Source organism: Podospora pseudopauciseta, chromosome 1 (genome assembly GCF_035222475.1).
Source record: "Podospora pseudopauciseta strain CBS 411.78 chromosome 1, whole genome shotgun sequence".
NCBI lineage: Eukaryota > Fungi > Ascomycota > Sordariomycetes > Sordariales > Podosporaceae > Podospora > Podospora pseudopauciseta.
The window spans coordinates 1,532,996-1,558,159 of NC_085892.1; the positions used below are offsets into that span (position 1 = coordinate 1,532,996).

Below are 25,164 nucleotides of genomic sequence, written 5' to 3' on the forward strand. Positions count from 1 at the left end.
TAGTGGGGTTTAGCATGCAATGCTGTTAGTGCAGAGAACTTGAACAATATTATCCGATTATCAATCGAAGCAAGAGAGCATCGACAGGCAAAGCAACGTCATTTTCTTAACTTGTGAGAGAGCCAGCAAAAGAATGTAAATTTGCAATCTCCTACCCAACTTACAAAACAAGCAGTTATGTCTCGCTACAGTCGCTCTGCCTATCTTACAAACATTGGCACCCCATCAGTTATCTAATTCTTCTGCCTCCTCTTCGCCTCTTCACACACCAAGACCCCTCCCTTTCTCTTTTTCTTGCCTCCAAACTTCAGCTCCCACATCTTTGCCTTCTCGGGCCAGATACATTCAAACAAGGCCTCCACCTCCTCCCACTTCCCAACTTCATGTCCCGGCTTTATCGGTCCCTGATCCCCAAGCCAATCCATCTCAAGTCTTCCTGTAGGCCGTTCCACTCCGAGCACCCCGTAAAGCGACTCTACAGTCTTAGGAATATAAGGCTCTAGCATCCTCACCACCAAGTATACCAGATTGATCCCCACCTCCAAAACAGCCTGCCGCTCATATGTGTCCGTCAACATAACCCTGCTACTGACCAGGTCCAAGAGAGCAATGCTTCCACAAGTTAACTCCAGAGTTGTCATCAAGCCACCCCTCAACTCCGAGTTTTTAAGCTGGGTAACGTACTGCACCAGTAGCTTGTGTACACCTCCTTTGAAGCGCTTAATCGTCTGGCCCACAGACGAAAGCAGTGGCCCATTGATATGATCGTGGCTGTGAGGCACCACACCGTTGAGGTCCGTGAGGACTTTGTGGACCAGTTTCCCGATCTTACCGACAAAAAGTTCATTGTGGACCTCGACCAGCCTGTCCCAGGTGAAATCCGTGTCTTCCATGCCCTCAGGGCGGGACTGGAGGAGGAAGAATCGAAAGACATCAGCCGAGAGGCCAGTTTGCTGAGCATTGTCGCCAAATACCCCCACCCCAAGGGATTTAGAGAATCTGCCGCCCTGGTAGGTGAGAAATCTTGTTGAAGCGATGTGGCGAGGAGCTGTGTAGGGAGGATCCAAGGGAAGTAGCGTGGCAGGAAACAAGATACCATGGAAGAAAATGTTGTCTGCGCCGAGAAACTGGGATAGCCGAACACCTACATCCGACTTGGGTGTGTTATCACCAGGTTTGTTGAAAGAGCTGTCGTTGCCGTCGTGGCTTTTCATGGCGATGGGTGTTGAAGGCCGCCACCACGCCCTCCAGCTTTCCCCTTCCATCCCACTTGCCGTGATGGAAATATATCCGAGCAACGCATCCCACCACGGATAGAAAACTTTCCCGTCGAACCCTACCAACCGCCCGGGCACCGGTGTTCCCCAGTCCAGTCCATCCCTTGTTATGCATATAGAAGAGTTCCCATTGATTTCCTTCGCGTTTACCAACCAATTCTCTCCTTGTTCCTTAGCCTGGTTCTCGAGCAACGGGCCATGATTGTCAAGTTTCAAAAACAAGTGCTTGCTCGGCCTTAGTGCTGGCCTTCCCCCGTGGATCTTACACCTCGGCTCAACCAACTCCGTAATGTCAAAAACCCAGTCACAATCCCCACACTGGTCACCTACCGCCCCCCCAGCCAAAGCTGTCAGCAACTCTGCATCTCAAGGTGAGCATCTCAAAAAAAAAAAACGTACCTCTCGCCTCCTCGCAGCCACATTCCGGGCATGTCCCCTCCACCAACCGATCAAACACAAACCCTTTACACTGCTCACACCAAAGCTGTTCCGAATCCCTGATCTCAATCAGCCCTTCTCCCCACAACTCTTTGAAGATGTCGTGTGTGATTTCCGTGTGCCGGTCATTCGTCGTCCGTCCAAAAATGTCGAAGCTGATATTGAACCACTCGTACACGTCCTTGTGGATCTTATGGTACTTGTCACACAGCTCTTGGGGCGCAACGCCTTCCTCGCGTGCCCGGAGGGAGGTTGTAGTGCCGAACTCGTCCGTTCCTGTCCATTGCAACATTTATCATCAGCAGTTTGTCAGGCGGTCGAGAGGGAAATAGGCAACACCACCAAATCCCCAGATGACATCCCAACCATCAGCTCATTTTTGGCTTAAAAAAATAAAAATAAAAAAAATTAAAATAAAAAAAAAGGAACCGAGAAGCAGGCAAGACATTGAAAGAGGAAGATAAAAAACAACACATCGCCGTCCCACAGCCAAAGCCTGGACCAACCGTCCACTCCTCCGGCTTCCCAACCCGAGGAAAGGGGAAAAGATGATACCATGAAAAAGGAGACCAACTCAAAATAAAGAGAAGATCCCCAAAACAAAAACAGATAAGCAAGAACAGAGATAACTCACCCCCCACAAAAAGCACATTCCCTCCCCTCCCCCTCCAAAACCTCGCAAACACATCCGCCGAGAGCACCGACCCGATTATATTCCCCAAGTGCGGGACATTGTTCACATAAGGGAGCGCAGAAGTGACCAAAATATTGCGCTCGCCCGGCTTGGGGAGCGGCAACACTTTCTCCTGTTTGGACACCATTGTCTTTGAAAAAGACAAATTGCAATTGGTTCTTGATGAGAAAAAAAACAACAAAAAAAAAAGAGACGGAATATCGAGTAGTTGAAGTGGCAGTAGTGGTGTGGTCTGTTGCTAATGTAGGTAAGTGACAGTTCCTTCGAGCTGGAGATGGGGTTTTATACACACCCATCAACACATTGTACCTAGGCAACGCCCTCGAAAGAACAAAAACCTGCATGACCCATCCCGAAAGTTCGAGACAAGGCCACACACACACACAATCGTGCAAACGCCCTCCATTCTCGTTTGATCTCGAACCTCGCATTGTCAAATCACAGAACTTCTTTGATCCGTTTGCTCTACCCCCAAAACACCTATCAACCAGTTTCCACGCTATGTGCAACGCTCAAGCCCATAAACCAACTGCTCCACGCTTCCTCATTAACACCTCCCGGAGGCCTTCATAACCGCTAGAGCATCCAGAAAAGCCTCCTATTCCTCCTCCTTCAACCCCACCAACTTATCCTCCAACCCCTGTATCTCATACTGAGCTGCAATCTACTCTAGCTGAAGTCTGCCGACACTGATGGGCTGATACTTGTCCTCTCCCAGGGCGTCTTCCACCCGCTGCATCACCGCCAGAACCTTTTCTTCTTCCAGTCGGCGACCAATAACCTGCACGCCCACGGGCAGGCCATCCATCTTCTCGGCGTCGTAGTACTTGTAGGCCCCACGAGCAACACCATTGAGCTTTCTGATGTTGAAGTCTTCTGGGAGGCCGTCAAGTTCGGCTTGGACCTTGGTTACGGGAAGGACGCCGGCTGAGTAATCGAGCTGGATATAATGTTAGCCAGAGACATGGATAGGACAGCGTTCAAGTAGACTTGCCAAGTTGAACAAAAATGTATACCCACAGCTGCTGAAAGCATCCTTCATCGCATTCAGGGGCAGCGCAGGCGTTGCATTCGGAACCGAAACAATGACATCCAAACCCTGCTGATTCCACCACTCAAACCACTTGGCTCTGTACTCCTCTCTCCGAGCAACCAGCTTCCAGTTCTCAAAAGCCGACTGTGCTCTCCAATTTTCAACCAACCCAGCCCAAACGTGATCTCTCCTGACATACTTCACCCAAAGGTAATAGAACCATCTAAACGGGTTCCACCAACTCGCCAGTGATTTGATCTGAGCAGCTCCAGTATCCAGCCACTCCCCAGGTCGCCTAAAAGAGTCGAACATCTGCCCGCCATCCGCATTCAACACCAGTGAGGCAATCTTCAACCCCTCATATAGATCCGGCGGCGCGTGCTCCCCCTCCAACTCGACAATCTCGTGCCCCTGCGCCTTCAACGCATTCACAACCGTCTCCAACGCCCTCCGACAGGCAGGACTCGGATCAACAACCCCATCCGTCCACATCACCCCAACCTTCAACTTCTCCTTCTGCTCAAACCCCTTCTCCATCTCCCCCCTCCACGCAAGAGGGTGAACAGTCCCATCATACCTCCACGGCCCAAATTCAATCACCTCCCTAGTAAAATACCTCAAATCCCCCAACGTCCTCGCCATAGGACTGTACACACTCGGCACCCCCTCCTGCCCAGGCATACTAGTCTTGATTCCCGCCTTAGGCCACCTCCCCGTCGAGCACCTCAACGCATAACAACCTGCCCAATGCGCCGGCAACCTCACGCTCCCCGCCACATCGCTCCCAACCCCAATCCTACTCCCCCCCATAGCCAACAGCGCGCTCTCACCCCCCGTACTCCCCCCGGGACTATACCCTTTTTTAAACGGATTCTCCGCCCTCCCCCAAACATCATTCCCGCTCTCAAAACTCAACAACGTAATCGGACAATTCGTCTTGACATGCGGCACAGCCCCCATATCCTTCAGCATCCTCACCATCGCCCCATCTTTGCCGTCGTCGTTCCCCACAAACGAGCTGTACCCCACCGTCGTGTCATACCCCCCAACAATGATCGTATCCTTCAGCGACACCGGGATACCCGCCAACGACCCTTCTAGGTTCGGCAGCGGGTTCCCTCCCTTGTCTACTTCTGTTTTGGTGCGTGCAGCGTTGATCCACTGCTCCGCTGAAGAAAACATAATCTCCGTTAGGCAGTTGGTCTGAGAGTGCGCCCTTAGCGCAAGCTTTCCATACGCGCGGAGGATGCTCAGCGGATGGGTGGTGCCGTTTTGGACATTGGCGACCAGTGAATCGATCGGCGCGGAAAATATCTCCTTTTCGTCTGGGGTGACGGGTGATTTGTACTCTGCTGGGAGGGCGTCGATCCGTTGTTGGCGTTGGGCTTGCTTGAACTTGCTAATGGGGAGGTTGTTAATTCGAATTGTCAGAGGGTAGAGGTAGGAAGAAGGTAAAGAAGCTTACCAGTCCCGTTTGTGCTGAAAGTACTCGCTTAGAAACATGTTGGCGGTGGTGGTGTAGGAACCTTGATGAAGTTATACTCTGATGATGCTATACATGTGGTGATAAGCCTGATGGATAAGCTGTGACGAACGATAGATGGTCCAATCGACTGCAATGCTCCAAGACAAAAGAAGAACCTGAAAAGTAAAGCAAACTCAAAACAAAGAGTGGTGAAAAGAGAAATTTATGTTCAAGAAGACTGCAGGAGAGACATGGGGAAGAGCAGGTGACCTGGGAAGTAGCTGCCGTGTAAGTGATAAGATAACCGCTCGGCTGACGGATACTATTGGTGCGGAGTAAGGAGCGGCTTCCCCCTCATTTCCCCGCTGCCCTGACCCCAACAAAGGACGGAAGTTGCTGGGTTGCTTGACCCGTAGGAAACCGCCCATCGTTAACGTTTAGAACAAACAATTCAGGTACAGTATAGCTTGATACATTATATCGGACAAGCCGACCTAGATGTGCCCCTTCCGATCAGCAAACCAGATCAAACTCGCATACCTACAACTCTAGCAGTTACATAAACATGTACCCCGTTGTCGACAACGTGAGGAAAAGAAAAGGACCTAACACCATCAAATGCAGACCAGCATGGCTGGGTCCATTAACTCCGAATAGATGGGGAGCCCAAAACCATTCCATAACAAAACTTGACCATCAATATCGCTTGCTTTTCTTAACCTGCAGTCCCAACGCCTACCCCAGTCATAACAAACAAACTACGCGGTTCGCCGGCGATGTTCTGGGACCTCCTAAGCCCTCGATCCTTCGCTGCCAGCACCGTTGTTTGACTCTGTCGATGAGCCCACCAGTGTAGGCGCAATACGCCTTCGCTTATTCTGGTTACCCAACGAGTCATCTGTCTCCGCTTCATTGGTATCCCGCTTGGTGCCTGCCGGCGGTGGGACAAACGAGCTTCGGGGTGTTTCTGGGGGAGTGGTGATGGGAACTCCCGTCACCTTGCCAGAGTTCACCGCTGTCAGGCTGGGAACCTGACCAGCTATTAGCGGCGGGTTGTTCAACACCCCAGTCTGAGCACCAGACGTCTGAGTAATCACTGAAGACGCCGAGTTGGACCTTGCTGGTGACCCCGGCCTTGGGTTGACAAAAGATGCGGCTGGTGGTGGAGATGGGGCTGTAAACGAGCTGGCAGAGTCGCGATGGCGATGCTGGGAGCCGTTTGGAAAAGGGGAAGGAGGTGCCAGCACCGAAGTGGGGGTTGGTACAGGCGTATTTTGGTTCGAGACAGCAGTGCCTTGGGGCTTTGGAGGCCCGAGTTCGCCCGTGTACACAGTACCAAGCTCACCCGGCAGGAACGACAATGTAGAGCAGAATCCATCAGAAGACGAGATCAGCAGCGTCAAACCATCACTTGACCTGGAAAAAATGTTAGTCTGAAACCATCTTGTTGACGCTTCCGGATGAACTTACCAAGTCAAATCAGTAAATGTGGCGCAATGAAGGTTGCTCACGATACAGATCGGGGTGTGTTGTTGAGTATCGTACAACAGCACCGAATCCTGGGTAGCCACCGCATATATCATTCGATACGGCAATGCAAAGGCAGGCTTGGGTCCTGGTGTTTGCACGCCTGTCTCCAAACTCAGCACCCTGGAGTTGGACGTGACTGTTTCAACCAATGACGGCGGCGGAGGCGGCTCCATCTGTGAGGGTGCTGGGGAAGGTTTCGTAACAGCCTCGGGCAACGGTGGGATGGCATCTTCAGAAGAAGATGTGTCGATAGTAATATGCTTGGTAACAGGAGGTGACTGCCTCAGCGTATACACGACTGGTGAACATCTGACTGCGACAGATGGCTTTTTGTGCCCTGGTAGATGTGCAATGGGAGGTTTGTTGATGCCTCCTCTGGTGTAAATGTACACGGTATTTGTCACCTCGAACATGGGTTTCTGGCCCTCAACTTGGTGCTGGGTCTGATATTGCCCAGCAGGGGTGAGAAGAAGACTTCCGTCGGGAGTAAAAGTAAGTCGCCTGAAGAAGGAAGTCAGAGTCTCGTTTGCGTAGAGACTCGCGTTCTTCATTCCTAAGCTTGCGCCATGCATGTGCGGCTTTGGTGAAGCCTCTATCGGCATCACTGCCGGCAACGGCATCGACGGCGCTGGTGAGACCGAGCGTCTCGAAGAGAACGATGACCTCCGGCTGTGACTAACAACACTTGGGGGGTTCATCGGGAGAGCCATTGAGGTGGGGGTCCCTGGAGCGGATGGAACAGGAGAGCCAATCGCCACTCCTGGCACATTGTCAAGAACCGACCGATACCCCAATTCAGGAGGGGCGGGACTGTGGGAAGAGATCCGCCGCGCCGGAAGATCAGCTTTGACGTGGCTTGCAATTTTTGATGGCTCTTTATCGTTGCAGCCTAGAGTATACTGCCCGTCCTTGGTCTTCAGCGAGTAAATATGCACGGCACGATCCGAGGATTGCGTGGCGATATACTCGTTCAACGGGTCCCATGCAACACCCTGGACATAGTGACTATGTTCGGCAATTTGTCGAACTAGCGTGCCTAGGAAAACATTAGCAAGGCGTGCACTTGAAAGCTCCTGAAGCACTACGCACCTGTTGCAGCGTTGTAGATTCGGGCAACGTTATCCATACTTCCGATAATGAAGTAGGATGCATCCGGCGCCCAAGCCAAATCGAAAATCTCCGTCCCAGAAGACCTGCACATGTGTTTTCTCCGCCAAAACTCTTTGGCTTCGGGGTCCGCCTCCTCCCCAAAGCCAGCGGATCGGGAGTCGGAAGGGACCCATAGGATCACATTACCGTCGTCACCAGCAGATGCGAGGATGTCGCCTGAAGAACCGAATAGGTTAGCATAGAACAAACAACATCGAACAGAATACTGGAGGAGGGAGATTCCGGCTTACCTTTCGGAGCCCACCGTACCACATTCACGGCTTGTGTATGTGTTGAAAGAGTGGCTAGATATTCCACCTTGCGGTCTTCGCCATCATCTTCGATCTTCCAGAGCTACCCATGTGCAAAGTCAGCACTTAGACCCTTGAAGAGCAAGCAGGTATGGGATAACCTACTCGGACCTTGTTGTCTCCAGCACCAGTAGCCAGTCGTCCACCACCATTGGGCTGGAAATGTGCAGAGTATATAGGATATGGGTTGACATCAACATGCCAGTTGATGATGAGCGGTTGGGCCTTCATTTTTGTGGTCGACAGAGCTCTGCAGTTATGCTATAGCTGGATTGGATGGATGGGCGTTTGCTGCGTCCAATCCGCAGCTGTGACTTTCTGCTGGTGTGCACGACTTCTCGGTAGAGCTGGAAAGATGATGGTAGAGGACGGGCGGGAGTGGATCGTGGATCGTGTGGATCGTGGTCTGGGACGAAGGGAGAGATGAACCAATTCGAAATTTGCAGGAGAGTTGGGAGGGTAATCGTGAGATCGCCGGCTGGTCCAAGATGAATGTTGGTGGATTGGCGGAAGCGAAGGCACGGTCGGTGTCTGCGGCCGGAAGCTCGTGCGACTCAAGGCGACATGGATTTCCGATGCAGCTTCCAGTCCTGCACATTTGTCACCGACAAGACGGCTGCACTTTAGACAAACGCTAGTCAAAGCAGTTCAAACGGCCATTGTTGTGGATAATAAAGCGCAGGCTTGCTTTCCTACTTGTCAATTGGAATTGGAAAAAAGGGAAATCCGGCCGCCGGCTTACAAGATGTCTGGGAAACAGGAAAAACTGCCAACACCTTGTCTTGAGAGCTGCTGACGCCTTTTCCATAGAAGCCAAGCACCACGCTTCCACTGAAAGTCGCGTTTTGGCGTCACGGGCTCGCCAATCAAGAGAACGGAGTTACGGGACTGCATTAGCCGCATTGTCCACCATCGCCAAGCCAATTATTCTAAAGACACCTGGGCGTTGATGAATCAATGATTAGACTATAAGCCTGGCGATTAGATATGGCGGGGTCATGAGCTTTATCTACTCCGCTTCTGCTGAACCTGAGAAGTGAGATATCCCCAGGAAGCCTTTCAGGGGCTAGTCACTCACTCCATTCAACATGCCGGCTTGTGTCGGTCTTTAGCACTTGCTCCCAGTCATAGCGCGGGAAGGCTATGTCTGATCAGGTATTACTTAAAGCCTTCAAGCTCATAATTTCGAGAAGATCAATTCGATGACTCAGTAGCTTCTTACTCACATGTTATTCCTCGCCGCCCGCTTGCCAGGAAGTCATCCTACTGCGTATACAGCCTCCCCACGAAGGTCAATATACGTGACGAGAAAATGGCGGCAATAAGCTTCATGCAAGATATGCGTACAGTTACTGTGCAACACACCATAGATACCTACCAGGACGATGGATGGCGATGTCTTGGTCCGCTCTTCTGCGCTGCGAATTAAGGCTCATGTACCCGGGGGGCGCGGTGGAGAGGTGATTACGTGCAGGTCCCATTCTTGAGCCGGACCAAGATATGGGAATGCAAACTTCAGACTCGGCAGTTGGTGAGTTCCTACTGCTTGGGCCATGAACTGGCGGAGGGAGCATATATCGCGCCATTCTCATTGCTACTGGAAGAGCTGCAGAAGAACGGGATGAAGTGATGTTGAAAATAAGCAGCTGCCAAGAACAGAAGTCCACCCGTTCAAGCGCCAAGACGGGTGTCACTCATAAGGCGGGGAGGTACATCTCGTTAGGCATCTCAACTTCATCAATGAGACACCTGCCTTCAGTTCTCAGTCATCCGCAACAATGATGTAAGGTAACAGCTCAAAGACTTGATCAGTCTTCAGATAGTGTGGCAATCAATCCTAACGTCTGCCTCATGATATATGCTTCGAGTCTGCCTTGAGCAATACACCTACCGCCCTCGCATATTGCGTATCCCTCGCATTATGAAGATGCAGTTCGATACCACGGTGGACGATCCCTTCTGGGAAATCCCGGTCAGACCCTTTTGCTGTAACTTGAAGCTCCACGGTGCGGGTGCTTGATATTCTCAACGAGTCACACCGCCTCTCAGCAAAATCCACTAAACAAGATCTGATAAGAGTTCTCTACAGGCTGGACAGGAGCTAGATCAGTCGAAAGAGCATGCAATCACGATTAACCTCCAACTTTTCGCCAGTGTGCTATAGTCGCACGGGAATACGGCAAACTGCAATATTATTCAAATCCTGTCCCCAATGTGGCTGACCCCGCAGCTCCAGGGCCTTTGAAGGCCCCTGTGGCAGCCCTGTTGTTCTATCGCGGCTGCATACCACCTTCTCAACTCTGCCTAGAAACTTGCATGCAGGGTGCCGTTCGCGATCCCAGACCCTCACCAACCCCCCAGCATTGGTAAATCGACGATGCATCTGGCTGTATGTATCTTCACCGCATGACTCAACAGTTCCGTGCAACCGCACACTCCATAACCCGAGAAGCTTGTGCTAGACGTATCTTGCTACGAATACAACGGAAGGGTGGCATCGACTACCCTACCTTCCCAATGACTAGAGTTGGAGTGGACGGAAGTTGATGAACACGATAATTTGTAAGTTGGGACTCATCTGATACTGTTGGTCTCACTATCGTTATCCGTATATCTCAATCGCTCCTTCCCTCCTTCCTGAGGTGCCCTGTTCCCCGTTACGTTGTGTTATCAGTTCTTAATTCCGCTTTTGGTTCTCCGCCGCCAACTGGGGCTTTGTAAAAATTTCACCAACACTCTCCTCCTCCAACAACTGCGGTAAGATTGTGGTGGAACGCGGAATCCACTCCATCAACTACGAACCATAAATAAACACCCAGGACGGACGTCTTACAAGTACCTCTTGATTATCGATTTGGCTACAATATCTTCAACTCACTGGTTGGCGACCAGCACTGCAGTCTACTATGGGATCTGGCGATTCTATGCTAGTCACGGTTGCTACGAGCCTCGCATTCATCGGTCTATGTTCTCTCCCAGCCGTTTCTAGCGTTCTGCTGCGGTCACGCAGACAAGATGGGGACCGGGACACGTACGAGGACGCCGATGGCAAGGCGACATCCGAGTCTGTGAAGGCTTTCTCAACAAAGTTGTCAAAGACATGCATCTTGATCTTCGCGAATTCGGGATTTGCGATTTCACTTGCGACTGCTCTGTTGTTCACACACTCCAGTGGGATCCAGCTTCAGCAATGGCTGAGCACAGTATCGTGGGTGAGTTATGGCGTGAAAAGGCCATAGAGCTGGTGTCTCAGTTCGGTAGTGTTAACGATACATGGCAGGGTGCGTTACTGTTCCAGTCGGTTGCTATCACTTGGAGCAGAAGCTCCGTGCAAGCCTACGATCTTGGAATCTACAGTTTTCTGTCCTCTCTCACCTTAGCTGGCGCCCTGATCATTCAGGGCACCAAGTCAGCCGAGTCTCTTCTCCAGGACAATAGAACCCTTTTCGCCCTTTGCGTAGTCGAGCTTGGTCTGGCTATATGCCTCTCGGTGGCCAGCGTCTCACTCCCGAGGAGACCGGACGTACTTTATGAGGGAGAACCAGTTGACCGGTTGTACAGTACCACAGCATTGGGCCGCTACACTTTCTCATGGCCGACAGCCCTTCTCACTCTCGCCTCGACTCAGAAGAACCTTGATATGACTGATCTCCCACGTCCCGATCATTACACCCGTGCCGCCTCTATATCCGAAGCATGGAAGAAACAGAACTCCAGCCGCCCGCTCTGGCTATCGATGCTCCTGGCTCACAAAACAGTCATCGCCGTTCAGTGGTTTCTTGCCCTTTGTACGTCGGTCCTGAATTTTGCGCCACAATGGGTCATCCTTCAGCTTCTTCGAACGCTAGAGGATCGACAGCCCGGTACTAGCAGTGGAATGGATGCCTGGGCTTGGGTGTTCTGGCTCGGAATCTCTATTGTCGTTGGGTCGTGGCTTGAATCATGGCTCTTCTGGATGTCCTTTGCAAACCTGGCAATCCCCGTTCGTGCTCAACTCGGCGCTCTTGTTTTTGAAAAGTCCGTCCGCAAGAAAGACATCAAAGGAGTTTCTAAGTCGAAGGAAACGCCAACTGAGCCTGCGGAAGGGACCGAACCAGACGATACCAAGCCGACCAAGCTTGATGATGCGGATGAGCTTAAGCAGGGCAAGCAGAGCACTGTAAATCTGATTGGAGTTGATGCCAGGAGAGTTGGTGACTTTGCTGCCTTTCAGTACATGTTCCCAGGCAGCCTGTTCAAGCTTGTCGTATCAATCAGCTTCCTCATCAGTCTTCTGGGCTGGAGGGCGCTTTTCGCAGGTTTATCAGCAATGCTTGCCATCATGCCTGTCAATATCTATTTCAGCAAGAGGTATGCGGCCGCTCAGGACAGGCTGATGAAGACCAGAGACAAGAAAATGGAGGTGGTCACCGAGGCGCTCCAAGGAATCCGCCAAATCAAGTTCTCGGCCCTCGAACCTGACTGGGAGAACAAGATTGGAGCTGTACGAGAGCGAGAGCTTAGTGCCGTTTGGGACGTCTTTGTGACAGACACAATGTTGTTGGCATGCTGGATTACCAGCCCGATTCTCTTATCTGCTATTTCACTGGCAGTCTATGCTTACATCAACGGTTCGCTCACTCCGTCGGTTGCTTTTGTGAGTCTCGGTGTCTTCAAGGCCCTCGAGGTCACTTTATCCGTCATCCCAGAACTCACCACCGACCTTTTGGACTCATGGGTCTCGATCAAGCGTCTGGAAGAATATCTCAATTCTGCAGAGGTCTCTAAGATTTCCAAAGACGGCGAGGAAGTGAAGTTCGACAGGGCCTCTATCGCCTGGCCAGCAGATGACAGGACAGAGGAGGATGACCGGTTTGTTCTTCGCGATGTCAGTGTCAATTTTCCGAGAGGAGAGCTCTCTGTCATATCCGGAAAAACTGGCACGGGAAAAAGCTTAATGCTGGCGGCAATCTTGGGCGAGGTGGATGTCTTGGGCGGTACTCTCTATGTTCCACGAGCTCCTTCACTGGCAGTACGTCACGATAACAAGGCCAACAAGAGCAACTGGATCATTCCTGAGGCCATAGCCTACGTCGCCCAGATACCTTGGATCGAGAATGCCAGCATCAAGGACAACATTCTTTTCGGGTTGCCGTTCGATGAGGACCGCTACAAGAAGACGGTAGAGGTATGTGCTCTCAAGAAGGATCTCGAAATGCTTTCGGACGGCGAAAACACCGAAATCGGAGCCAACGGTATCAATCTCAGCGGTGGTCAGAAGTGGCGCATTACGCTCGCTCGCGCCATCTACTCCCGTGCTGGTATCCTCGTTCTGGACGACATCTTCAGTGCAGTTGACGCACACGTCGGCCGACACATCTTTGAAAAGTGTCTCAACGGGGAGCTCGCAACCGGTCGTACACGAATTCTGGTTACGCATCACGTTGCCCTATGCGAGCCGAAGACAAAGTATCTGGTAGAGCTCGGAGATGGCGGGGTGTTGAATGCCGGTTTAGTATCAGAGCTCAGGCAGGGCGGTACGCTGCAAAGGATTAAGACTCACGAGCAGAGCTCCGAAGAGATTGAGGCCGACGAATCTGTGACAGCTGTCAATTCTGACGGGTCAACAGATGACCATGGCAACGAGGATGAAGGAAATACGTTGCAGAAGGTCATGTCCAAAAAGTCAGCCCGAAAGTTCGTCGAGGAAGAGAGTCGTGAGAAAGGAGCTGTCAAGACACGGGTTTACTCGGCTTACCTCAACGCCAGTGGCGGATGGATATATTGGACCGTTGCGGCTCTCATCTTCTCGCTCACGCAGGGCTTTACCATCGGTAGGCAACAATGCTCGCAGCTCCATACAAGACACTAACAAGGCTATAGGGCAATCGTGGTGGCTCAAGATCTGGACCAGCATCTACGAAGAGAAAAACAGCGGCGCGCAGCATATTGCGAACAACTCGCTCGGGCACAGTTTCTTCTACGCCGAAGGCGTACGTCAAACATCACTGCACGCAGCTTCAGGACCCTCAATATCGGGACGCTTCGAGAAAGATCTGAAGTTCTACCTGGGAATCTACGTGGGTATTGCTATCCTTGGTTGCATCATTAGCACGGCAAAGTTCTTCTACATCTTTCTGGGCTCCCTCAGAGCCAGCCGCAAGCTCTTCGCCGAGATGAACTTTACGATTCTCCGAACCCCCATCCGATGGCTCGACACCGTCCCTGTTGGTCGTATCTTGAACCGTTATACCAACGATTTCAGTGTTATTGACTCTCAGCTGGCAAACTCGTTTAGCTTCGGGTTCAACTCTGTGTTGAGTCTTTTCACCGTTATCCTTGCAGGCCTAGTGGTTTCTCCGTATATCATGATTCTTGCACTTGTGCTGCTCCTCATTTGCTTGCGCATCGCCATCACATATATGGATGCGGCAAGACCGGTCAAGCGACTGGAGAGCAACACAAAGTCTCCGGTTTTCGAGCAGTTCGGCTCTTCACTCACCGGTGTTACCACCATCCGTGGTTTCGACAAGGCGGAGGTGTACATTGAGCGCATGTACAAGAAGATTGACGACTATTCGACAGCCACCTGGCATCTCTGGCTTTTCAACCGGTGGATGGGCTTGCGCATGGCTCTCGTGGGCTCTGTCTTCTCGTCTTTTGTAGCGAGCTTGATCCTGCTTACTCCGGGGATTGACGCAGCTCTGGCTGGGTTTGCGCTTGCATTTGCGCTCGACTTTTCCAGCGCGATTATATGGACTATTCGTCTGTACTCCAACATTGAGCTCAATATGAACGCCGCTGAGCGAATTGTCGAGGTAAGTCTTTTGGTATTGCTTGGTTCAAGAGACGAGCTAACACGGAGGATGCAGTACACCGAATTGCCCACAGAGTCTCTTGATGGGATTAGCCCGCCTGCCGCTTGGCCCACTGGGGGCCGCATTGAGGTTGACAACTTGGTGGTTGGCTACGTTGCTGATATGCCGCCCGTTCTCAAAGGGCTCAGTTTCAGCATCAACAGTAACGAAAGAGTTGGCGTCGTCGGCCGCACCGGTGCTGGAAAGTCATCTCTGACCCTGGCTCTGTTCCGTTTCTTGGAGGCTCGGTCTGGCGCTATCCATATTGATGGCATTGACATTTCGAAGATCAAGCTACACGACCTGCGATCTCGCCTCGCCATTATTCCTCAGGATCCCGTTCTCTTTTCCGGAACCATACGTAGCAACCTGGACCCCTTTGACCACCACACTGATGCCGAACTCCGCGACTGTCTTGAACGAGTCCACCTCATCACCGACTCTGAAAACTCGTCGGGAAGCGCCACCCCTATGCCTGGCTCCTCGGAAGCGACGGAGACCCCAAAGAACACCAATGTTTTCAAGAACCTAGACTCGCCTGTCTCAGAAGGGGGGCTGAATCTGTCTCAAGGTCAGCGCCAGCTACTGTGCTTGGCTCGCGCTATTGTAAGCCGGCCGCGTATCATGGTTCTCGACGAGGCCACCTCTGCAGTTGACATGCATACGGACGGGTTGATTCAGAGAAGCATTCGTGAAGAGTTCACTGATGCTACTTTACTTGTCATTGCTCACAGGTTGAGTACCATTGCGGATTTTGACCGGGTTTTGGTGCTCAGCGATGGCTGTGTTGCTGAATATGGGAGCCCCAAGGAGCTTTGGGAGAAGGGCGAGGGGGGTATCTTTAGAGGCATGTGTGAGGAGAGCGGTGAGAAGGAGAAGTTGAAGGCGGTGATATTTGGAGAGGGGCAGTCAAGATGATAAAATAGGAGGTAGGTGTTCCGGATGTGTATTATTTCTCTCTAATTTTCTTTGCTGGGTTATAGACGTTAAAAGGGCAGATGGGGAAATAAAATGGCATCTGTGAGTTTTTTCTTCATGATGGCGAAGTTTATATGGTGTTGCTTGATGTTCAGTGCCCTCCTGTGAAGCCGCAACGTACCCAACAGATCTGGTACTGTGAACCATTTAGCGTCAAACTGACTCGACAGTACAAGAACCACTCCCGCCTTGGAAGTTTGAACTGATATAAGGCCAAAAGCCAAAATCTTACTCTGATTGCCACCTTATCCCAGTACACTTACGCTGCCTACAATCTCCTAGCCACGACCCTCAACCGAACATAATTCACCACGTACTCCACATCCCCCCTTTCGCGCGCTGGTTCCCTTCTACAAACAATTTCCAACAACCTGACCACCTCCCTCACCGCTTCCTCCCTTTCTTTCTCGTCCCTGATCAACCCAAACAACTTGCCCCCAATCAACCTAACCCACCCCTCCAGGCCGCCCCTTCCATCAATCTTGGTAGGCCTCCACTCCATCTCACTCCTTTCGACCTCAAACCCCCCGACCTTGACCTCCATCATGTCCCTGACCCACTCCTCATCAGGAAAAAACCACGGCTCCCTAATATTCTCGGGCGCTTGTTTCAGCGTCCTAGCAACCACCCCCACCATCGCGGCCCTCGCCTCAGCGATATTCCCCATCCCGCCCATCTCAAAGACAAACTTGCCCCCCTTCTTGAGAACGTACCGGGCCCCCTCAAAGAACTTTCTGCCCCTGTTCGACACCGGGCCGTCGTCATCCAGAGAAGAACCATTGCTGCTGCCGAGCATCCAGTGGATGGCCGCAGAGGAAAAGACTTTGCTGAAGTGTTCTGGTTGGTGGGCCATGGCTGAGTGTTTGAGGAGGTCGGAGGTGTTTGCTACTGTTTCCCCCCCAAGTTAGAATTCAGCAATCGCTTCTAGAGAGGGAAAAGTCGGTAAGTGAGTATACCAATAAAAAGACACTTCCTCTCCAACCCAACCTCCTTCCTCCTCACATTCTCCCTCGCGGCCCGGATCATGCTCGGTGATCGGTCTAATCCCAGAAGTTTGCCCCCTCCTTGGGTTAGGACACGGCCGATTTCAATGTCTAGGATTCCATCTGGTTGTACGCGTGTTCTCGTTAGCTAATAACCCCCATCCATCAACGCAAAACAGAAGCATGCAAAAATGTACCACCGCATCCCAAATCCAAAACCTTGTCATCCGCTTTTACGTCAAGCCACTCCAACACTTTTGTCGCGAGCTTGGGGACGAAGCCGAGACTCTTTTGGTATTCGTCTGCTTTCCATTCTCTGATGGAAGTCATGGTTGCGGGTGACGAGGTGGTCGAGATATGATAAGTTGATATATACACCTCTCTCCCCAACAGCAACAACAACAACAACAACAACGACGACGACGATGACGACGACGACGACGAACGTCAAAGCGAAAGAAAGACGGGGGGGGGTAAAATGTCTGGTCCTGACTCTTGTTCTGGTTGTGACTTTAATGGAACCCATGGATAGAAAACCGGACCAGATAAACCTAAAATAATGTGTCACAAACACCCCTCCCTCTAACTCGGCCGATGTCGGCACAGCCTGATGGTACCAGCCTTTGATCTTGCTGAGAGGAATAGGGGTAGTTGCTTAAATACGTCAAGTCTCTTGTAAACAACTTGGGAACTCTACTCCGAAAAAGAGGATAATGTTACCAACCAAGTATTCCTGCTGACCCTGTCACCTGGTCGTCAAGAGTAGCCAACACTCAGATCATACACAATAAATCTGGGGTATATCCTGACAGACCGCCAAAAACAGTGGTATCTCCATTCAAAAAAGGCTGCCGCTAAAAATGACGTCTAACCTCTATATAACTTCTACAGGTTCCCCTCCTTCCCGGCCTTGTGCTCAGCTGTCGTGTCCTCCATCTCGGACAGGAACTTTTCAGCATCGAGAGCAGCCATGCAACCAGTTCCTGTAAAATTATCATCAGTCAGCAAAACTTGTTTCCTGGTCAAAACAAAAGGGGGACAACAACATACCTGCACTGGTAATGGCCTGCCTGTACCTCTTATCCTGCACATCACCAGCAGCAAACACGCCCTCAACACTGGTCAGCGTAGTGCCAGGCTTGGTGATGACATAACCCTCCTCATCAGTCTCCAGCTGACCCTTGACAATCTTGGTGGCAGGATCGTGACCAATGGCATAAAAAAGCCCATTCGCCTCCAGCGTCTCCTCATTCCCAGAAACAACATCCTTGACCACCAGCTGGCTCATCAGCCCCTTGTCATCCCCCTTAACCTCCACACCCACAGTATTAAACTTGACCGTAACCTTGGGATGCCCCAGCAACCTCTTCGCCATGATCGTGCTAGCCCTCAACTTGTCCTTCCTCACCAGCACAGTAACATGGCTAGCATACTTGGTCAAGAACATCGCCTCCTCCGCCGCAGAGTCACCACCCCCGATGACAACCAAGTGCTTGTTTCTAAAGATGGGCACCGCCCCGTCGCACACGGCGCAGGCCGAGATCCCGTTCTGCCAGTACTTGTCCTCCCCCGGCAGCCCAAGCCTGCGGGCCGAGGCCCCCGTGGCAAGGATGATGGCGTCGGCCGTGTGGATCTCGTCCGGGGACCACTCGGTGGCGTACTTGAACGGCCTCGACGAGAGGTCCAGCTTGTCGACCGTCTCGCTGACGATGACGGTGCCGAAGCGCTCCGACTGCTCGCGCATCCGGTCCATGAGCTCGCCGCCCATGATGCCCTTGGGGAAGCCGGGGAAGTTTTCGATTTCGGTCGTCGTGGTGAGCTGCCCGCCGGCGGCAACGCCGTTGGCCATGAAGCCTTCGTATAGGACGGCTGTTTTTACATGGTGTTGTTAGATTAGGTTCTTTTCGTATGAGGTTGACAAACTTTGGAGGGGTAATAAACTAAAAAAAAAAATATAAAAAAAATAAAAAAAAAAAAAAAAATAAAAAAACACTACGCACGCTTCAACTCGGCGCGGGCAAGGTAAACGGCCGCGGTGTGGGCGGCCGGCCCGGAGCCGATGATGACTACTTTGCTGTGCATGTTCCTCCGCTGTTGCTGCTTGCCTATCGTCTGTTGGAGTTCGGATTGGTACAGGGTGGTCCGCGTCTTGGTAAACACGCCCGTTGTTACAGCTGCTACTGACAGGCCGGCACCAGAGCGGAGGAGGATGCGTCTAGAGAAGGATGAGGAAAACAGCTTGACGGTTGTAGGTGGGGTACGTTAGGTAGCCCAGAAGCGTGGGAAAAGAGTAGAGATCAAAACGCGGGGGGGGGGGGAGGAATATGCGCCGCACGGTATTAGGAGGGGGGTCGGGGGGGTTTATTTAGGTGGGTTGGTATGTAAATGATTACGAGAAAATGGAGCGAGTGGGTTACAGATGCGATTCTTCGAAATGGTTATTCCCTGGAAGATTCTCTTGTAAATTGTCAAGTCGTGTTTTACTAAGCTCTCAGGATACATTTCTCATGATCGATCGAGACACGGAGGGTGGGGTTGAGGGGCAATGGGGAAAATTCCGAATCAGATGCAGGGTCCAAATCGGAGGGTGAATAAGCAGTCAATTACTATGGGGGTTAGGGTTGTATGAGCACCCCTTTTTTTCATTAAACATGGCATCGCTACATACAATTCAGAAAAATTACAGTTTGTTTTGTCCCTCCTGGGGAATCTTGACAACAACCTTGCCCCAGGTTTCCCTGCTCCCGAGCGCCTTGAGCGCATCTGGCACAGACTCGAGTCCGACAAACTCCTTGTCTGTGAACTCAGTTCCCTTGAACTTGCCCTCGGCAATCAACTTCATGATGCCCTCCCACACCTTGGGGACCGATTTAGTCTCCATCTTCTCATACATGCCCCAGTGAATACCGACCAAGCTGATATTCTTGAGCAAGACCTTGTTCATAGCCACCTTCTCGATAGTACCAGCGGCAAAGCCAACAATGAGAATGCGGCCGTTCCAAGCGATACACTTAGTACTCTTGTCAACCATGCCGACAGGGTCATAGACAATGTCAACACCACGGCCCTTAGGCGTCAATTTCTTGACAATCTGGGGCCAATTCTCATCGCGGTAGTCAACGACATGATCAGCGCCAAAGGACTTGGCAACCTCCAGCTTGCGGGCAGTGCCCGCCGTGGCGATGACTGTCGCGCCGTATGCCTTGGCGACTTGAACAGCAGCAAGACCGACACCACCGGCAGCGGCGTGGACAAGAACGTAATCACCCGCCTTGACGCCAGCACGGAGGACGAGGGCGCCGTAGCTGGTGGGGGCTGTTACGAACAGACCGGAAGCCTGGTTGAAAGACCATCCCTTGGGTACGGGAAGCATGGAAACCTCCTTTGCGACACACTTGGTGGCATATGACCCCTGGGTGGCTCCGAAGACCTTGGAGCCGACGGGGAACTTGGGGTTCTTGGACCCGGAAGGCGTGGCCAGCACGACTCCGGCGAATTCAGCACCAGAAACCCATGGGAAAGCTATTGCGAGGATCAGCACGGTGTCTCCAAGTGATGGTGGGTGGTCTAAATACATACGAGGTTGGTGCTGGTATTTGCCCTGAATTTGCAGGATATCAAAGAAGTTGGTTGCCGCGGCGTGGACCTCGATGAGGTACTCGTCTGCGGCAGGCTTGGGATCAGCAAGCTCTGTGACCTTGAGCTCACCAGGAGCCTATCAAGCACGTATTAGCAATGTGTTTAACACCGAGACGAGCTTCAGATTGAGTGCCTATTACCTTGACATAGGCCGACACTTGGATTCCCTTCATGATTGTAGATGTAAGACGAACAGGCACGTGCACGGGGGGGCAAGGTGAGGTCGCGGGGGCAAACAGAAGCAAGATGAAGGAAGGGTATCCGAAATGTAAGCAAGAAGTAGTATTAGAGTCGCTGTGGGAGGATGTTATATATATATATAAAAGACACCAATGCTACGCTAAATACTTGATCAAAAAAGAACCTCGGAAATGGTCTTCCATCGCCGTCGTCCTGTCAATGGTCCCTGATTCATTGGTAAGACGGCTTTGCCAGGGTTCAGTTCGCGGGGCAGGGGCCGAACCGAGGTTGTGGATTCCGGCAGCTGATTGGCTGCACACCGTGGAGCTCTCGGTGAGGAAGCGACGTCGATCCATCTTATCGCCAGACGCGCCGTTGCTTGCGAACCTTGAAGACCAAACTTGGCTTTTTTCCAACTTTTGAACCACCACTTTTCGCGCAACTGTTCAACGAAGAAATTTGCACCCACCTCGGCGGCCCTCGCAATATCGAACGAAACCAATACAACAAGTTGCACAAAACAACGAAGTGACCAGAGCACAAACTACCAACAATAGATCGTCCATAACGGCCACTCCCTCACCACCACAATAATAACTGATCGCAAAGATCACCACCCACCATCACCATGGCGTTCCTCCCGCCCCCAGCCAAACAACTCCTAACCCACACACCCACCCCCTACACCTTCACCTTCACCCCCTTCCTCCAAAAAACCTACCAACACTCCCTCCCCCCACCCAGCAGCAACCTCTCCTCAGGCGACCAACAACAATCCCAACCCAACAACAACAACACCGGCGGCTTCGGTTCCCTAGTCTGCAAACACTGGCTCCGCGGCCTCTGCAAAAAGGGCCTAACCTGCGAGTTCCTCCACGAGTACAACCTCCGCAAGATGCCCGAATGCAACTTCTTCGTCCGCAACGGCTACTGCTCCAACGGGGACGAGTGCCTCTACCTCCACATCGATCCCTCTTCCAAACTTCCCCCCTGCCCCCACTACGACCGCGGGTTTTGCCCCTTGGGGCCAAAATGCGACAAGAGACATTTAAAGAGAAACATATGTCTTTACTACCTCGCGGGGTTCTGCCCGGACGGGAAGCAGTGCAGGCAGGGGGCGCATCCAAGGTGGACGAGGGATGAGCTGATGGAGAAGCCTACTATGAAGGTGGAGAAGACGGCGGAGGAGCTGGAGCGGGAGGAGCAGGAGAGGGAGAGGCATAGGGAGCGGGAGAGGGAGAGGGATATGGAACGGCGGGCGGAGAGGGATAGGGAGCGGGGTGGGGATGGGGATAGGCATGATAGGGGGCATGACAAGGGGGGCAGGTTTGGGAGGGGGGGGAGGGGGAGGTGGGGTGGGAAGAGGGGGGGGTATAGAGGGAGAGGGGGTCACTAGGAGGGGCCTGCATCTAGAGAGAGTGTGTTTACGGATGGGAGGAAGGGGAGGGGAAGGTGGATATACCAATATCCAGTGGTGCGAAACCTGGAAGTTGGCCACAAGTGAAAAAAAGAGACAAGTCTTCAGAACAGGAGTCCAAGGCGCCGAAACGTCGCGAGAGAGGTCAGCGAGGCGAAGTGCTATGCGACTCGCCCCGCCTATCGAGAAGAAAATAAACGAGTGCCGACAAAAAAGGACAAAGATCGTGAGGAGAAGTAGTCACCATGATAGAGAGCGAGCAGGGGAGTCTGTATATGATTGACAAGTATCAATCCGCTATTGTATTCCACACCAGGGCAGACACAGAGAGGCGTTAGGGTTTATTCAGAAGAGGCAAGGTGGCAAGCATTAGGAGTTCGGGCCAACAGATATAATATAAAAAGTCTTACCTTTCTAGAGAAAACTAAAAAAAAAAAAAAAATGTTGGACGTTGTGTGGACTTGCCGTGTTTCGAGAATGCACTCAAAAGACTAACCCGGCCTCATTTGACCTCGGAATCACATCATGTTAATCCAAACACGAAAAAAATAAATTGAAGCATCGGAAAGCGTCATGTATTGTTTGTCCTCCTATCATCCAAAATTGTGCAAAAACAAAAAAATAAAACAAAAAAAGACAACACCATTCAAAGTGGTTTATGCCCGCGTTGGCAACGAACCAATAATCAAGGGCAATCAAGTTCGGCAAAGGATCGAGGAAGATGACCAGTCGCGTGAGTCGTGTCTCCCGCTGTCGTCTTCCGGACTTCATTGTCCATGCTTATCGAGGTTCGTTGCATCCACAGAGATTTCCAACCTTGAATGGTGTTATGTAGATGGTAAAGACCATAGATGAAAAACAGTAAGAGCAAGCTGTTCCCCACCACCGCCAATCAAACCAAACCCGCCTCTCCCAAGTGTATATACCATGTCGTTGATATGTTTTTCTGTATCATTCATGTCCCCCATCCCTAGTCTACAAGATGAGTAGAGATCCTACCTCCCGCCGACATGCTTAAGCCTATTCCTGGCTCTGGTGTGTGTGCTGTGTTCCTCATATACAACCCCCATGCCTTTTCTTTTTTTTTTTTCTTTTTTCTTGTTTTGCCTCAATCTCAGTCTTCTCAAGACTTCCACACATTCTCCCCCGCGACACCTTCCAAAGGCGCCACACTAATAAAGCTCTCGGTCCCCGCCATCTTGTCCTCGTCCTCTCCATCATGGCTTCCTCCCCTTGGGCTCCCATGAGCACTGCCCTGCCAAGTAGCCAGCTCATCAACCTTCCTGATGCCCATAATGAAATAAACCATGCTCTTCGGCACCCACCGCCCAACAAAGCCATAGACACTCGCTCCCAAACCAACTCTCACTGTTGACGCAGTGATGGTGCCATCAATGACATCAAACACAGCATCGTGCAAGTTCTTGAGGCTGGATCCTCTCATACCCCTGATTCCAGTTGTACCAATAGGGGAGGTTGACTGAGAGACAAAGTTCCGGGCGTAGGTCTTTCGGGCGGCATCGGGCCAGTTGTGAGTTTGTTCGACACCAGAAGCAGTGATGAGACCTTGATTGGCACGACCGGCCGTGCTAGACTGGAACTTGGTGCCTTGAGCTGGGGTGAAACCAGTGAAGTCGAAGGTTCCGAGCTGCATGTGAGTTACGGGGACCTGGAGTGGGCGAAGCTCGGCGGCGAGGACTTCTGTGAAGGCTGAGAGGGCGGAGCAGATGGTTGCTTCAGGGGCATGGAAGGGAGGGTTGATTGAGGAGATGATAGAAGGCGTGAAAACCAACACCTTGGGGGAGAGGTCTTCCTTTTCTCTTTGCTTGCTGGAGTCTTTGGCGAGACTGTTTGCGAGCTCTGTTGGTGGAGGAGGAGGATGCAACCTGGCAGTGAGGATGGGGAGGAAAGCCTGAATAGTGACGATTGGCTGAAGGAGATGAGTCTTGAAAAGGTCGGCGAAGCTGGAGGGAGGGATGGTGGCGATAGGTGAAGTTTGATAGTTGAGGGAGGGGATGAGAATAACGGATTTAAGGTGAAGGTGGGACTTCTTGCCCTTGGGGATTGCCGCGTGAGGTTCTTGGAGGTAGCGGGCGAACTCCTCAATTGAAGCACCGACACGGGTAGGCTGTGACAAACATGTTAGCCAGGTGCAGAAATAGGGGAAAAGGAGACGGGCTTACATCATTGATATCCAAAGCAAACGACCGAATATCCGGCCTGGCCATTCCCTGAATCAAAAGCTCATCATCCCGCGTGTTGGCCACAATAAACACAATGAAGCCCTTCCTCTCCAAATCCAGCGCCAACGACCTCGTCAGCGGCAACGCAGGCGAACCAGCAATAACCACAACCTCCAACCTCCCCCCACTCCTCGCTCTCTTCGCCTTACGGTGCTTCCGTAGCGACAAGCTCGCCTTATACGACTTGTAAACCACCGTCCCCGTAGCCACAACAACAATACCCGTCAAGATCTTATGCCTCGAAACCCAGTTCTGCACCCTCTCAAGGGCCCCAACAGGCACAGCAATCACCGCCGGCGGCGGCGGTGCCTGAGGGCGAAACGATTCGGGAACCCATTCTGGCAAGTTCGAGAGGGTATCTCTCAGTTTGTCCGCAGCCTTGTCGACCGATCCGTTGACAAACTCGGCGACGTCACCAGTATATCGTTTGGCGTCATCCGGGATGTACGATAACTAGAACAAACCCAACCCCCTGCAATCAGCATAAACCAACCTCACACGACCACCACCAAAATGGGAACTCCCGAGCTCCACAAACGGGCAATACATACCAGCGTATCCAGAATCTCCTGGGGACTCGTTCCAGACATTTTGACAACTCTTTTCCCAACAGCACAATCCCGTCGTCTGTCTGTCTAGAGGTGGAGCGGGCGGGGTTTCCAGAAGAATAACAGTCAGAGCATGGGTGGTGGACAGCGGTGAGCTGTATCTATGTATGTAGGTACCTTGACGGAGAAAAGAAGGAGGGGCCCGAGTTTTGCCCTTTGTTATCGGGTATCAATGTTATCGCTCACGCCCCCCCAAAGTACAACCGCTGACAGCCGAATGGGCGAGTCAACGCCGGCAACGTCAGAGCACCTAGCGGGGCTGCCCCTCACCTTGCGGGGCTGGCAGCTCAGGTACGGTTCCCAAACGGGCTAGTGACCGCGAGCTTAAATAAATGTTCTGGACTCGAACTTCTCCAACTCGACGACAACTCAGAGCAAAGAAG

The 25,164-nt window shown here is 51.9% G+C and overlaps 8 protein-coding genes across 8 annotated transcripts; 2 read left to right on the plus strand and 6 right to left on the minus strand.

The window, feature by feature from the left end:
* Positions 1–176: 176 nt before the first annotated feature.
* On the minus strand, positions 177–2,536 carry QC763_104020 (uncharacterized protein; the record flags this gene model as incomplete). The annotated part of the gene is made up of 3 exons (XM_062906975.1): positions 177–1,603; positions 1,677–1,991; positions 2,350–2,536. The coding sequence occupies 3 exons, from the start codon at positions 2,534–2,536 to the stop codon at positions 234–236; spliced, it is 1,872 nt and encodes a 623-aa protein (XP_062769875.1). The 3' UTR covers positions 177–233.
* A 537-nt stretch (positions 2,537–3,073) lies between these two features.
* Positions 3,074–4,945, minus strand: QC763_104030 (uncharacterized protein; the record flags this gene model as incomplete). The annotated part of the gene is made up of 3 exons (XM_062906976.1): positions 3,074–3,336; positions 3,430–4,841; positions 4,908–4,945. 3 exons carry the CDS (start codon positions 4,943–4,945, stop codon positions 3,074–3,076), a joined length of 1,713 nt encoding a protein of 570 aa, XP_062769876.1.
* A 753-nt stretch (positions 4,946–5,698) lies between these two features.
* On the minus strand, positions 5,699–9,454 carry CAC2 (Chromatin assembly factor 1 subunit; the record flags this gene model as incomplete). Its single annotated transcript, XM_062906977.1, has 5 exons — positions 9,120–9,454; positions 7,838–9,044; positions 7,527–7,763; positions 6,378–7,473; positions 5,699–6,323 (listed from the first exon to the last, which is right to left on the minus strand). The coding sequence occupies exons 3-5, from the start codon at positions 7,636–7,638 to the stop codon at positions 5,699–5,701; spliced, it is 1,833 nt and encodes a 610-aa protein (XP_062769877.1). The 5' UTR covers positions 7,639–7,763; positions 7,838–9,044; positions 9,120–9,454.
* A 749-nt stretch (positions 9,455–10,203) lies between these two features.
* On the plus strand, positions 10,204–15,780 carry QC763_104050 (uncharacterized protein). Its single transcript, XM_062906978.1, has 4 exons — positions 10,204–11,109; positions 11,178–13,710; positions 13,760–14,694; positions 14,749–15,780. Exons 1-4 carry the CDS (start codon positions 10,804–10,806, stop codon positions 15,649–15,651), a joined length of 4,677 nt encoding a protein of 1,558 aa, XP_062769878.1. The 5' UTR covers positions 10,204–10,803; the 3' UTR covers positions 15,652–15,780.
* Positions 15,781–15,979: 199 nt separating this feature from the next.
* Positions 15,980–17,212, minus strand: QC763_104060 (uncharacterized protein; the record flags this gene model as incomplete). The annotated part of the gene is made up of 3 exons (XM_062906979.1): positions 16,892–17,212; positions 16,668–16,817; positions 15,980–16,599 (listed from the first exon to the last, which is right to left on the minus strand). Exons 1-3 carry the CDS (start codon positions 17,022–17,024, stop codon positions 15,980–15,982), a joined length of 903 nt encoding a protein of 300 aa, XP_062769879.1. The 5' UTR covers positions 17,025–17,212.
* Positions 17,213–17,493: 281 nt separating this feature from the next.
* Positions 17,494–21,492, minus strand: TRR1 (thioredoxin-disulfide reductase). The gene is made up of 6 exons (XM_062905107.1): positions 20,474–21,492; positions 20,274–20,409; positions 19,379–20,216; positions 18,695–18,909; positions 17,745–18,563; positions 17,494–17,677 (listed from the first exon to the last, which is right to left on the minus strand). Exons 1-6 carry the CDS (start codon positions 20,504–20,506, stop codon positions 17,580–17,582), a joined length of 2,139 nt encoding a protein of 712 aa, XP_062769880.1. The 5' UTR covers positions 20,507–21,492; the 3' UTR covers positions 17,494–17,579.
* Positions 21,142–21,909, plus strand: YTH1 (RNA-binding component of cleavage and polyadenylation factor; the record flags this gene model as incomplete). Its single annotated transcript, XM_062906980.1, has 1 exon — positions 21,142–21,909. One exon carries the CDS (start codon positions 21,142–21,144, stop codon positions 21,907–21,909), a length of 768 nt encoding a protein of 255 aa, XP_062769881.1.
* Positions 21,910–22,498: 589 nt separating this feature from the next.
* On the minus strand, positions 22,499–25,144 carry QC763_104100 (uncharacterized protein). Its single transcript, XM_062906981.1, has 3 exons — positions 24,725–25,144; positions 24,114–24,626; positions 22,499–24,058 (listed from the first exon to the last, which is right to left on the minus strand). The coding sequence occupies exons 1-3, from the start codon at positions 24,761–24,763 to the stop codon at positions 23,054–23,056; spliced, it is 1,557 nt and encodes a 518-aa protein (XP_062769882.1). The 5' UTR covers positions 24,764–25,144; the 3' UTR covers positions 22,499–23,053.
* Between the last annotated feature and the right edge of the window lie 20 nt (positions 25,145–25,164).